Source organism: Pinus tabuliformis, chromosome 1_1 (assembly GCF_031772625.1).
Source record: "Pinus tabuliformis cultivar Carrire ecotype Pingquan chromosome 1_1, CPIR1, whole genome shotgun sequence".
Taxonomy (NCBI): Eukaryota; Viridiplantae; Streptophyta; class Pinopsida; order Pinales; family Pinaceae; genus Pinus; species Pinus tabuliformis.
Window position 1 is genome coordinate 129,556,378 of NC_142297.1, and position 14,423 is coordinate 129,570,800.

Genomic DNA, 14,423 nt, shown 5'->3' on the forward strand with positions numbered 1-14,423 from the left:
CAAGTTCAGGTCGGCTTACTGACCATAATTATACCCTTTTCTTAAAAAATTCATATCTCCTAAAATATTTGGAGTTTTGGGGCATGTGATAGCTCATTAGAATGCTAAAAATATGCTCTAAAATATGGTATCGGTCTCATGATGATATTCTTCCTCTAAGCTGAAGAAAAATATTATTTAATGTGACTGATCATCATTAGTGTAGAAATGGAGGTAGGGTAGAGTGTCTTTGAGTGTTGGGCTTCTCCATCGTTTGGTTCCTTCATTGATTGCCACCAAGTCCCTTCCTTCTTCAATATATTGACATCAATGAAAACTAGATTAACATTCACTAGCTATTTTGGGCTGATTGATCAGTTAACTAGATGATCATTGAGTTAGACTGAAGTCTCATTGCACAACTGACCTTCCACTAGTTCTTCCAACAACTGGAACTAGTTTAACTGAAAACAACTTGAAATAACTAACCTTGATTACTACAAATTAGCAATCACACATGTTGAATTGAACTCTAACTCCTCCAACTCGAATTTACTGAGTAAATTGGGTGACACAAGCCATGTCACACAAGTTAACTACATCCAAGTTATTTGCTGATGTGGAAAACTTGAATTTTCTCAATTTAATCAAGGCAAAATCAAATTTAGAATTTCTTGCTGCATTTTTCAACAAAGTGGTCCATTCCACAACTTGATCATACATAACTCCATGCTGCACTGCATTGCAACAAGTATGCCTAAATTACAGGTCTTACAACAAACTAATTTCAAGCTAGCTACGAGTACACCAATCACCCTTGTACCTATTCAAGTGGTTTATTCCACAACTTGAAACATCATGTGCTACTGTGCTATATGCATGCTTGAACAACAAGTCTTACAACAACCTTGGAAATACAACTCGCGTATGGCTAGGATTTACAGCTTGGACCAAAACCCTCTAGGGTGTTCATGCACCACAGCGGTTGCCCATCATCTGTCCACTCCTTCACCAATCTTCGACACCATTGATTCCATCTATGTCCTCTCATCCATGTAGTGATGTGACCTCTCTCTCACTATATCTCCAACCTGTGCCAATCCTTACCTTGACCTAGCCTACCAACACCATTTTCACTCACCAGATCAACATGATCTCTCATTGGCTTAGCTTGCATCCTTTTAGTGGGCTTCATTCACCTTTACCATAGCCAGAGTAGCCTTTAGCTGCACATGCACACTCTCTCCTCGGTGGCTTCTCAACAACCTCCAAAACTTGATTTGTTGATCCTAACACACACTCAACCCTGGTGGCTTAGAAATTTGAGTACTCTCGGATATCCCCCTCTTTCCTTTATTTCACCCACTTTGTGTCTCTCTCCTCATTATAGACTGCAGATCAATCTATTTAAAAATCCATGCACCTTCAGATCACATGCCAACTCTAATCTCCTTGAATTTATTAGTTGCTCATGGCCTTTGTTCACACTAGGGTGATACTGGCAAGTGAGTCTTCTGTAAGTTCGTTTGATCTCGTTGGTGATTCTAGACCTCAATATTCCCAGAGCTACATAGTAATCACCTACCATACAAATGAATCGATGCACCCTCCTATGACTATTATTGCAATTGAAGTCATATGAAAACTTCATGTTCCTCCACAAACCCTGCCCGTGATTAAAGAATGGAGAAGAACCTAACCCTAAGTTTGAAAAATTGTACTGTAATCTAAATGCCCTTGAGCTACTTTTTCTGACTATGATACTAGCCATTAGCATGGAGTTGATACATTGTTCTTGCAGGAAAAAATGGCCAAAGATGGCATGGAAGACATGGCCATTGTTGTGCTATGGATTGAATTGTTTGATAAATATTTATTGTTTGCTTGGTGGGAAACTTAACCAACTATTACTTCCACTCAGTTTTATTGCGATATTTCCATGCTTCCAAATGAAAAACCTCAAACTCTTTCTCTCCTCCTAGAACCGCTTCCAAAAATTCCAACATCATGTTATACCAAATTTCATCACCTTGAACGGCTATTTGCTCCAAATCCGATTTGATCCATACCCATAAAACCTCTCACATTTGATCCAAAGAATGTCTCAAACAAATCAAAAGGGTTTGTTGTATAAGTGCTTGAGCTAGTTGCAACACCTTTAACTCCAACTTCACCATACTAATCATACAATGACCTCTTCTCATCATCTGTATGAACCTCATATGTTACACTACTTTTGACTAGGGATAGAAATTAAAATAGAGTAGTCAGTCCTTCAAGCGCTTTTATATTGTCCCTCCTCAACCTCCCTACACTGAGGTCGATAATCACTGCTTTGCCTAGTCATGCCTTGTTTGTTGGCCAAATCCCATAAAAGAACTCATCTAGGGCCGGTTCAATCTTACCACTGCCTTTAGTGCTGTGGTGCTTTATGGTAGTCTCCAAGGCATCAAACAACTAGATCTCACTAGCTGCTTCTTGGTTGGGTCCACTAGTAGCAAAAGTTTGATCCTACATGTCACTTCTATTTGATCTACATTTGTTGCATCTCTTGCAAGCTTTTCATTTGGGACTTGCCTTGTAGGCCCAACACACAATGATTCGATTCTGCAACTCTAGGAACACACTAGCTAACACCTTCACGAATTTGATAACCTCGCTCTATAGATATGGACATCCAAGCATTGGATCTATCTCTATCAGGCTAGTGTCGCTTTGATACGAGTTGTTAAAGATAAAAAAGGAGAAATAAATACATGATAAACACATCGCAATACTAACACATGGACACCATATTTTACCCTGGAAACTCTTATGGGAAAACTAGCTCCAAATTATAGATCTACTATTCGATGTCCCAAAGGAAAATAACAATGGAGTCTTCATGCATTTAAATAGGCTACATTACATTAGAATACCATGGGAAAAACCATGGATTATCAAAACCTGGAGGCTGAAAACCACCAACGGTGAATTGACTCTATGACTAAGTCAAGTTTACTTGAAGTACCCTAACATCAACCACTTGGTTTTAATACCATGTTGAAAATTGGATAGGCTAGGAACCGTAATGCAGGACTTGCCCTTGAAAAGTGAGCTGCGCTACCACCAAGCTATAAGTCACTTTCTTGAGTGGCACCCTTACTAGTGCCATATCAAACGATATGGATTATTATCTCCAAAACACCTTTTGCAGGTCACAATTTGGGTTAGGCTTCCTTTTCACCATGGTTAAAGCTTTAATGCATAGCTCTAAGAGAATGTTGAAAATTGGATAGGCTAGGATTGACACCCAGGACCTACTGGTAGAAGGGTCTTGCTCTGCCATTGTGGTGCATGCCCATTTCATGATGGGCGCCCTTGCTAATTTGATATTAAGGCGCAGATTGCTATCTCTAACAATCCCCTTAAGCCTCTTAGCCACTATCAATCAAGCTTTACACCCAACTTCAATACCATGTTGGAAATTGAAAGGTGAGGATTCAAACCTAGGAACTGCTTTCGGCAGATGGGTTGCTTTACTATTAAGCTACATGCCCCTTTCATTACATGCATGTTTACCTATCTGATATCAAGTCATGAGCTGCTATATCCAACCCACACCCATCAAGGCACATTTTGGCTCAGGCTCACAATTACAAATCAATCTCAACTCTTGGTGCTGATACCATGTTAAAGATTGGTCATGTAAGAAATCAAACCCAACACTCACCTCTGGTTGGTGGTTTGTGTAAGGTCCTTTCAAGTCAAGCGCCCTTATCGATTTAATATCATGGGTTAGAGTGCTATATCCAAAACTTCCCTTCAAGTCACGCTGGACTTAAGTCTCCTTGCTACTGCCAGTGAAACTCGATGCTTGCCTCTAATATCATGTTGAAAACTGGACACTTTAGGAATCGGACCCAAGGCCTTTCCCTGTCCAACAAGATTCTCTACCATCAAGTTACATGCCCATTTCATGACAGGCAACTTGTACCATTTGCTATAAAAAAATATCTCCAATAAGTCATGGAGAGGGCTGCCATTACCTTCTATAGCATAGCAGGATTTCATCCATTATATCGAGATTCCTCAATTTACTTTGAAGCTTTCTTGGCAAATTTGCTCTAATGAAAATTGTGGAACAAAGGAGGTCTATAAGGTACTACACACATACAAAGCTTTACCAATCTAGAAGATTCAAGTTGTTTTCAACATCATATTTTGCTTCAGTTCTAACGTCATTTCTCTTGATTTTTCAAGATTTCCTAGATTGATAATTTTTTTGTTTGTTTGCCCAGTTGTTTTTTTTCTTCCAGGCTTGACCTGTGGCTTGAGAAACCATGACCTAGGGACATCTAAGTTGTCAAAGTCACCTGGGTATCTTACCCGACCTGGGCCACACCAGTCCTAAGCTGACTGGATTTTAGTGTGTCTCCTCCCCCTAGCACGGGCGCAACAACCTTTGTGAGGTTTGATCTTGGGTCGCTAACGAGGCCCATCCTCAACCGGTTGTGCTAGTGGGACTTGACTCCCTAGATTGATAATTACTTCCAATGATTTCTTCATTATTTATCTTGTTTCACTTCATCATTAAGCAATTAGACATAGAAAATATTCAACAATAAAGACAATAATGATAGTAGAATCATGAAGAGACATCCAAACACAAGAGACCCAAAATTTATCTTGGGAAAACCCTAACTTGGGAAAAACCCAACAACCTTTTCTTAGAAAAATAGTCCAACTCAATAAGAGATATAATCTAAACTTTCTAGTCAGATAAAGTCAAACTGACCAGTAACTAAACCCAAGTCAAACCAGGTCAAATTGTAGTAAATTCGACCTCCTGAAATATTGGCCTCTTGAAATTTCGGCCTTCTGCACTTTCCTCAGAAGATTTTGGTCTGCCTTAGAGAAATTTTGTTCGGCCTCAAATCACTTTGGTCTGGCTCAAAATCATCCTTCTAGAATCCCACATGCAAACAGAAGATGAGAAAGAGTGATCTGAATTGGTGCAAAGAGATGGACAAATTGTCTCTATATAGTGATCTAATGAGCGGAATAGGTGTGTCCTTTGGGGTTTGTCGACTTGAACAATATGGAGTTGACTTGAATTTTGGAGGCAAAACTTCAAAATTTAAATTTCTTTCTTTTGGGCCGACTTGAATACTGACTGAAGCTACAATAAAATCAATGCTTCCTCTTAGCTAGGAGGTATTCACTTTGACTTCTTTAGATGATCTCTTGCTGAAAAGTTTCTTTATCCCAATTCCCGAGAAAAGGTTGAATGAGCTAGCTATGTTGATGAATCCATCCACCTCATGTTCTATACTAGAACCACGTGGAAAGCATACCGCATCAACATCATGCAAAGGAATCTAGTCACCCACTAGACATATCCCCTTTTCAAAGTATCTAGTCACTCACAAGCCAATTACCCATTCGCTGGTCAGGTAGGCACCCCTTAACATAGGACTAGTCTTTGTTTCACCAATCCAAAAATTCTTTACTTAGAGTCAATCACCCCTTAATACATGGTGAAACCTAGGGCCCATTTTCCATGGAGTTGTCTTTAGTGCGACTTTTTGGAAGTTTTTACGGTGGGTTTTTTTGGTGTAATTTCTCTAAAATCCGGCAGGAATTTATTGAAATCACAAGATTGATGAGTAATCCTGTGCAATCTAAGTGCCCTAGGGGTTTTCCAGCGTGTTGAATCCATATATACAGTCAAAAAGCTAGTTTAAATAACACAAATCAAGATTTCGCCTCAAATTTTTCCACCGGATTTTAGAACCGGAAAGTCCAAAAAGTCACACTAAAGACAACTCCATTTACCATTCCCACATGTTGTCACATGCTATTGAATGATAAAAAATACTTTCCCGATGCTATAAGTCACAAGCTTAACCCACTAGCCAAAACCCATGGCAATATGGTTAGATAACCACCCTCGACCGAGGGAGCAATCGAGGCCTTGATGCTACTGGGCCAATCTCCCTAGCCAAACTCCATGGTTCCCGTTCAAAACACATGACCCAAGGGAGATTATCCGCCCCTTGATGCTACAACATCAACACTCCCTTCAACCAAGGGAAGCATTCTCAATCACTCCAAGTTTGTCCCAGAAGTATACCAACTTCATCCAGGGACAGAGGCTTTGTGAGAATGTCAGCAACCAACTCAACCATAGAAATACATAGGAGCCTCATTGCTCCTTTTGTACCACGTGCTTTGACCTGTCATCATAGTCGTCTCTTGCACTTGATCAAACAATTCTGCAAGTAGCTTCCGAAGCAACATTGCTTCATGACTCACCAAACAAACTTCAATATACTTTGCTTCAGTAGCGCTGTCAACTTCCTGTTCATCATAACAGGCCCCAAGTTGAATCTATGAATCCCTACAACTATATGAGACAAACCTCAATCCATATCCAAATGTACCATGCTGGTACCTCAACACATGTTGTGCCACATGCCTTGGCTCAAGCATAAACTAGCTAGTTTGAATCCATCACCACAACTGCTTTCTAGTCACCTTGATTAGGTGTTCCCTCTAACGTTAAAACAAATTCTGCTGAGACAATCTAGGTTGCTCCCTCTGCCACTTAGCTTCATCAGATTGGATACCAGGGAAACGCCCATGGACTTGTTATCCATCATCCAAAATCTCTGAAGGATCGTGATAATGGGTTTCCTTTGACCAAGGAAGATCTCACCCGACTTTCGCCACACTTCTAGTCCCAAGAAGTCATATATCCAACCAAGATCCTTCATCTTGATCCTAGAGATCAACTCCTTTTGTCATGACTGCTCCCTCTATCACGGAAGCAAATCTTCCTGCCACTGCTGCTCCTTCTGTCACGTGAGTCCATCAAAAACAAGTCATACCATCCAAAAACGCTGCGCCCGAGGTTTGTACAAAGCCTTCTTGGGTTTGCATACATGAGATTCCTTCCGTGTACCTCAAAATCTGGAGGTTTTTCCATGCACACTTCTTCCTCAATTATTCCATTGAGGAAAATGGTCTCCACATCCACCTGATGTAATTTTCAAATCATAATAGAGGCAACAAAAATTATCATTCTAATAGAAGTGTACCTCGTAGATGGAGCAAATGATTCCTCATAGTCCTCTCCCTCTTCCTAGGAGAATCCTTGCTTTGTACTTCTCTATGTTGCCATCACTATTGAATTTCCACAGATCTCAGCACAATGACATCCTTCAAACTTGTTGCCTTGCCTACTTCATCTGAACTAGGAGGTCTTTCGGTCATCAGGCACGATGTCAATACAATTTCTTCCTCCACGAATTACTGACCATGGGAGAATCCTCTTGCCACAAATTTTACTTCTTTCTTCTAATATTTCCACCTATTGCTAGAGCGTTGCCAACCTTCACGATGTACCTGCAACCCTCACTAGGAGGCCCATGGAAGAATGATTATAACCCAACAAAAGAAACAAAGACAAGAGGCTAACTAATAGAAAAACAATCATAATCAAGGAAGGCAGATATAGAGTACTTATCTTTTGAGGATTGTACGGAATTGTCAACTCCCTCTTGCTCCTTGCCTATTTGCATAAACCGCTGAAATCTATCTGCAAACTCATCATCCTTGTCCTCATCATTAGTGTGTGGCTTTCCTTTCCTTCATGAGCTAGGGTTTCTTCTTCAGCGGAAACTTCGATTTTAGGTCCAACTCAAGGGTTTTATCCACGAACCCTAGGGTTTTCTTATTCAAGACTTCTAGTCTTCTAGGGTTTACAAACTCTAGATTTCTAGTTTTCATCTGCACCTTTTGTAAGTCCAACAGTCTTTGTAACATGCACATTTTCTTTACATATCCAAATGTCCAAAATCAGAGTCCCCATGCCTTTGCATATGAGGTGAAATCCATCATGTCATCAATCAATCAAGGATGTTCCATCTTGGTAATGTATCAAGATTAATGGTCCATTTTTGTAGGGCTTGTATTCTGCCTCCTTTTAGTATTGTAAAGAAACAACATCCTCCAACTATCATCAAGGACAAAATGTAGCAGGTTGAGTCATAGATATAAATCTTCAAGGAGGGTAAGGCATTCCAATGTCCTTTATAGCATCTTATAAGAGAACTTGCTTGATCAAGCAACTCTTAATAAAACAATCTTCAAGTGGCATGGGCAAGGTCCAGACTTCCTTCAGAGTTATTAGCAAGTTCTGTCCACATGATTTGTTCACAGAGATGATTGTTCTCAGCCCTTCAAACTAGGTAGCTCGGTCTCTTCAAAACAGTTGTAGTAAGAGCAACAATTTGTCCTTTACAAGGACAACTTCAGTTCTGAAAGTGACTCATTCTCCAAGAAAATTTTGGTCTCCAAAATTGATGAGGAGCTCGGCCTCTTTTTCATTTATGAATGCCCTTTCACAAAACTGAATACTGTCCCTGTGCATGAAAAGCATGAATTCTTTTCCAATTCGAATCATGAGGCTAGTAGTCTGAATTCAATCAACAATGTCCCAACAGATCAAGACGCTTGAAGCAAGTGTATCCAATGTCCATTCTAGCAGGAATTAAGTAATGACACCTTAGTTGTATAACTTATTTTCAAGGTATCAGTCAACTATTCTTTTCTGTGACCTGTATACATAGCAGACTTGCAAAATTTTGAGGTTTATAAGTAGGATTTACAAACCATGCTATTCAAAACCTCCTTTTAGTAGACAGAAAGATAACTTCACTGGCTTCTTTGCATGTCTGGGGTAAGTTGATCTTCTTCTGCCCTCTGAACTGAGGCTTCTTGGCCACCTTGATCTTGGACTCAGGCCCTTCAGCCTTCCTGCAATTAGGGCTGAGGTCATCAACAGAATCTCGGCCAGCTCTGGGGCACAAATTTCAAAATTGCTCTTAAACCTTTGAGGCCTTTCAATCCTTTCTTTTTAACCTGTGGCTTAATCCTTAATGCCTCTTACTATCTCGGTCCAGTTAGAATAGTAACCTGAGGTCTTTAGGCCTCCTTCTACGGCTTCGGCCCTCTTTCTTCAAACACAAAACAGGGCTTGGCTCTCAAAATCATCATTTACTCCTTTCAATCATAATGGAATTCAGATGAGAGCCTATGAAACATAGTCTGTTCCAGACTTCGACACAAGTATTGTTTAGCCCTTACAGGACGAATTATTAGGTAGACAAAGATAAAACCTGGGCAGCTTTTTCTTCAACATTTAGCCTTCTTCAAGCAAGTGGCTTGGCTTTCTGCAAGTCTCTTTAATGGCTGCTCTTAAATCTCGGCTTTTGATACCATGTTGATTTTTCAAGATTTCCTAGACTGATAATTACTTCCAATGATTTCTTCATTATTTATCTTGTGTCACTTCATCATTAAGCAATTATACATAGAAAATCTTCAACAGTAAAGACAATAATGACAGTAGAATCATGAAAAGACAGCCAAACACAAGAGACACAAAATTTATCTTGGGAAAACCCTAACCAGGGAAAAACCCAGCAACCTTTTCTTAGAGAAATAGTCCAATTCAACAAGAGATACAATCTGAACTTTCCAGTCAAATAAAGTCAAACTGACCAGTAACCAAACCCAGGTCAAACCTGGTCAGACTGTGATAAATTCGGCCTCCTGCACTTTCCTCAGATAATTTTGGTCTGCCTTAGAGAAACTTTGTTCTGCCTCAGAAATCATACTTTTAGACTCCCAAGTGTGAAAAGAAGATGAGAATGAGTGATCTGAATTGGTGCCAAGAGGAGGACGATTTGTCTTTATATGGTGATCTAATGAGCTCGAATAGGTGTGTCCTTTGGGGCTGGCCCACTTGAACAATATGGAGCCAACTTGTATTTTGGAGGCGAAAATTCAAAATTTAAATTTCTTTCTTTTGGGCTGACTTGAATACCAACCAAAGCTACAAAAATTAACAATTTCCATGTGCTTTATTAGATTTTTTTTCCACTTCAACTACTGGCACTATGCCATGTTGAAAATTGGTTAGGTTAGGAGTATCCCAGCACCCACTTCTGGCAGGTGGGCTGCTCTATCATACTCAGATACTTGTCCCTTTTATGTCAAGTATCTTTACCAGTTCAATATCAAGGTGCCTATTTCTATTTTCAACACCTCCTTCAGGCCACATTTTGGTTTAGGCCTCCTAGTGACTGCCAGTCAGACTCAATCCCTGGCTCTGATATCATGTTGAAAGTTGGACATACTGGAAATCAAACCCAAGATGCTCCCCTGGCTAATGGGCCACTCTACCATTGAGTTAAATGCATATTTCAGGGCAGGTACCCCATACTGGTCTGCTACCAAAATGTGGACTCCGATCTCCAACAATTGCTGGAGAGGGCTAGCTTTAGCTCCTATAGCATAGTAGGATTTTGTTAGCTTGGATTACATCCTATATTTGAAGATTCTTCAATTTCCTTTGTATATCTTGGCAAATTTACTCTAATAGATTGGGATAAAGGAGGTATACAAGGTATTGCACACACCAAAAGCTTTGCCAATCTAGAATACTCAAGCAATCTTTTACCATCATCTACTGCTTCAGTAGATTACATCATTTTTATGAGCTTTATTATATTTTTATTTTGAAGATAACATTTAGTTCTGGCTTCGCACCAGCAATGGTCTTATGGAGGTGACTTTCTTGTGTTTTTTAAGAGCAGCTATTGTGTTATAATAAAAATAGTTGGTCTGGGGAAAAGGTATATGGATTGACTCAATTACTTTAGACACTATGCTGAAGGTTTGAAATTAGAGGTATAAATGTTGGTTAGAGTCCTTCACACGGAGTATATCGCAACTGCTCTGTGAAGCATGCAATCAAGAAATGCATCATGCAGACAAGAACCACGAAGCAAGACTTTTGGTGGTGCCAAGACCTCTCACATAACAAAAATGAAACAATAAATTTTGTGTTCAAATCATTTTTTTTATTTCTAACATAACCAAGGATCTAGTATTTTTGGGATTGTATATGTGCAGTATTCCTTTGCCAAAATGGGTGGTTGAAGAAATAGACCATGATAATGATCTGGCCTACACCGACCAGTGGAAAAGGTGAAACTATGAGTACATTTCATTGGGTTGTGATAATCTTCCTGTCTTAAAAGGGAGAACCCATGTTCAATGCTATGCTGATTTCATGAGAAGCTTCAAGGAGAGCTTTAATGATCTTATGAGTGAAACTGTTGTGGTAAGGCTTCTCAAAATTTGGTTTTTGTGCTCATTGAAGGGGTTTCAGAGGCATTATTTTTTTCATGGATTTTCTAACTCTAGTGTTACAAAACTAACTTCTTGTAAGATGGATGCCTAAATTAACTCATCATGTCTGAACTTTCATATGTAATCTCTTGGTAATGTAGATAATCCAAGACTTTAATTACTGTATGGAATTTGTGGCACAAGGATCCATTTTCTTCTGTGAAGATTGATTGAAGTCAGTAACTTCAGATTGTAAGGAGTTGCCATGGTCAAGAAATTGATTTTTAGGACCCAATGCTTAAAATTGTTAGATGAAACTACCGCAATATAAACTTTTCATTTCTTCTGACTAGGGATTTTGATCTAAGCATGTACTTTTTGTATGAAATTCCTTGATCCAGGTGGCAAAATTGTCTTCTAACGGACTTGTGAGACCCAAGTCGTGAGGGGAATTTCATGATGATCCCTTCATGACTGTATGGCCTATGGCCTGCTATTTATATAAATCTGGATTCTGTATGGGCCAATGCTTGTATTTAAAGATCCAGACATTACTTTTAGCATGGAATAAGTAGGATCCAAGCTTTTTCATCCATTTAAATTTTTATGACCCAAATTGTGACTTTAGGAAATTGCGACTGAATGCTTGATTTGCATGAGTCCAGAGCTCATGTCCTTTATGAAAAAGAGATTAGATTGGCATGTGCTTTATAACAACCAGTTGTTGATTATGCATCTCTTGCTTGTTTTATGTATGGAACCTAGACTTTATGGCCCAGTTGTTGATTGCACACCTCTTGATTGTTTTAAGCATGGAACCTAGACTTTATGGCCCAAGGCAAGTCTGAAATTTCTGTATATTAGCACAGATCTGTCTTAGCCACATATTTATTAAATGCTGAGATGGATTAAAAAACTGGAGGTGCAAATCTTAATATTTTGAGCCCTCTTGACATATTGACATGTAATAAATCCAAGGTTAAGATGGATCCATGCCAAATCCAAGTTTAAGATGGATCTCTGCCAATTTATTTATTGCCGCTTTTTAAATATGGTAAGATAGATAAATAATGCATCCACCTTTTTTTACTTTCATTTCTTTAGTTTTAGTCACACAAATGTCACGTGGTAAATATCTACCCCACCTGGGCTGTAAAGAACCACTTCTCTGGGTGCAATAATAAGCTAGTGCTTGAACTGTCTTATCTGATTATTTTTTTCAGTTGTGCATGTGCTTTTCATGGTCATAGTGCTTATACTTTTGTATGGGAATTGTATGCTTGATGATGCAGGAAATTCAAGTAGGAATGGGTCCAGCAGGAGAGCTGCGGTATCCTTCTTATCCTGAGAGCAATGGTACATGGAAATTTCCTGGGATTGGAGCTTTTCAATGCTATGACAAGGTATGGATGGAAGTTGGAACTATAACACTTCCAACCTCATGGATCCCATCTTGAGTTTTTAGATCCTTTAATGATCATTCTGTTCTGTATATATCCTTGCAGTATATGCTGGCTAACCTTAAAGCCACAGCTGAAACTACTGGTAAGAAAGAATGGGGTTATGGAGGGCCAAATGGTGCAGGTGACTACAACAGTTGGCCAGAGGAGACAGAGTTCTTCCGCCGTGAAGGTGGTTGGAACTCACCTTATGGTGAGTTTTTTTTGCAGTGGTATTCTAACATGCTTCTGAATCATGGGGAAAGGATCCTAGCAGAAGCTGAATCCATTTTTCACAACTCCGGTACCAAAGTCTCTGGCAAAGTGGCAGGTATTCATTGGCATTATTTAACCAGATCTCATGCACCTGAGCTCACTGCTGGGTATTACAATACTAGAGACCGAGATGGTTATCTTCCGATAGCACAAATGTTTGGGAGACATGGAGTAGTTTTTAATTTTACTTGTATTGAGATGAAAGATGTAGAGCAACCAGAGGATGCAAAATGTTCTCCGGAGAAGTTGATAAAGCAAGTGATCCAGGCAACCCGAAAAGCCAGGATTCCTCTGACTGGGGAAAATGCTCTTCCTAGATTTGATGAAGCTGCATACACACAAGTTCTTAATAATTCCAGTCTTCGTTTGGAAGAAGATAGCCCAGATGACAAGGTTGAACCTATGTGTGCTTTTACTTATTTGAGGATGAGTCAGGATTTGTTCCAAAGTAAGAATTGGAGTAGGTTTGTATCTTTTGTGAAAAGAATGTCTCAACAGAATGCTGTCTCGAATTCAAGTGATGAAAAGCAGAGAGGTACTAGACCTCTTATCCAGGAGGCTACTTCTAATTAAATAAGTCAAAAGTATGAAATCTAACCAAGGACTGCTTTGCAATGATAGTTAATCAGTGGTTTTGCACTGCAGTGGTTAAAGTTTTTCAGTCTAAAATTTATGAACTTTGCCCGAATTTTGAAGTTTTCAGAGTTACTTGCCCAATTAACAATCCTACTTTAATCTATTCTACTAAGGCATTCTATTATATGCTATTTGATGTGCTCATGGAAACCATGCTTTTAGAACGGATTTCCCGTCCATTGAGCTACAATCAAATTTCCTTGGAGGTTAAGGCTCTACTGAATGCTCAACTACTTGATGTTAAGCCTCTATATAAATGGCAGGTGCAGATTGATGTTAAGACTCTATATAAATCGCAGGTGCAGATTAAGCATGGAGTTATGCTAGAACCGTAAGCTTCAGTTGCTCAAAATCGAAATGATGGACCATTGAATACATGCTTGATTATTATTGTAAACTTGTCATTTTTATAGAAGTTTTGTAAAATGGAACTGCAAAAAATTCAGTAAGGTGTAATGAAAAACCTTATAAATTGTTTCATTGAATGCCTTTTTTTTTTATTAAAAAAGAACTATTTTACCTTTATGAATTGTTATCCAATTGGACACTCATGCTTGTGCTGCCGATAGTTACATGCCAGTGCTTGTGATAGCTATCGGCCCAAGGTGCAGGTGCAAGGTTTGTGTGACTCAAGCAGAATAGTTATTCGTATTCAGTGTTGATGAGATACTTAATACCTTATTGAAAATCTCAAAGAGAGCAGTTGCTTCTTGCTTGCGTTGATGTGAAGAATTTAGTCACTTTTTTAAAAGAGTAAACCAGCTTACCATTTCATCAACACCACGGGTCATTTCATTTGCTAGCTTTACTAATATTTGAAAAGTCAATAATATAGTCTTAATGCAAGTTTAGTTGTATGAAATAATTCTTGATAAATTCATAAGCACTTTCCCACTTCCCCTTATTTCG

The 14,423-nt window shown here is 39.1% G+C and overlaps 1 protein-coding gene across 1 annotated transcript; it reads left to right on the forward strand.

Annotated features, from left to right (window-relative positions):
* Positions 1-9,848: 9,848 nt before the first annotated feature.
* LOC149211978 (beta-amylase 1, chloroplastic-like) lies at positions 9,849-14,039 on the forward strand. The gene is made up of 3 exons (XM_089391637.1): positions 9,849-11,155; positions 12,456-12,566; positions 12,669-14,039. The coding sequence occupies exons 1-3, from the start codon at positions 11,105-11,107 to the stop codon at positions 13,449-13,451; spliced, it is 945 nt and encodes a 314-aa protein (XP_089247763.1). The 5' UTR covers positions 9,849-11,104; the 3' UTR covers positions 13,452-14,039.
* Positions 14,040-14,423: the final 384 nt, after the last annotated feature.

Coding starts and splice junctions, on each gene's coding strand:
- LOC149211978 (XM_089391637.1), top strand. CDS start 11,105: ATGAGAAGCTTCAAGGAGAGCTTTAATGATCTTATGAGTGAAACTGTT. Junction 11,156..12,455: donor TTATGAGTGAAACTGTTGTG/GTAAGGCTTCTC, acceptor TTGATGATGCAG/GAAATTCAAGTAGGAATGGG. Junction 12,567..12,668: donor CTTTTCAATGCTATGACAAG/GTATGGATGGAA, acceptor ATATCCTTGCAG/TATATGCTGGCTAACCTTAA.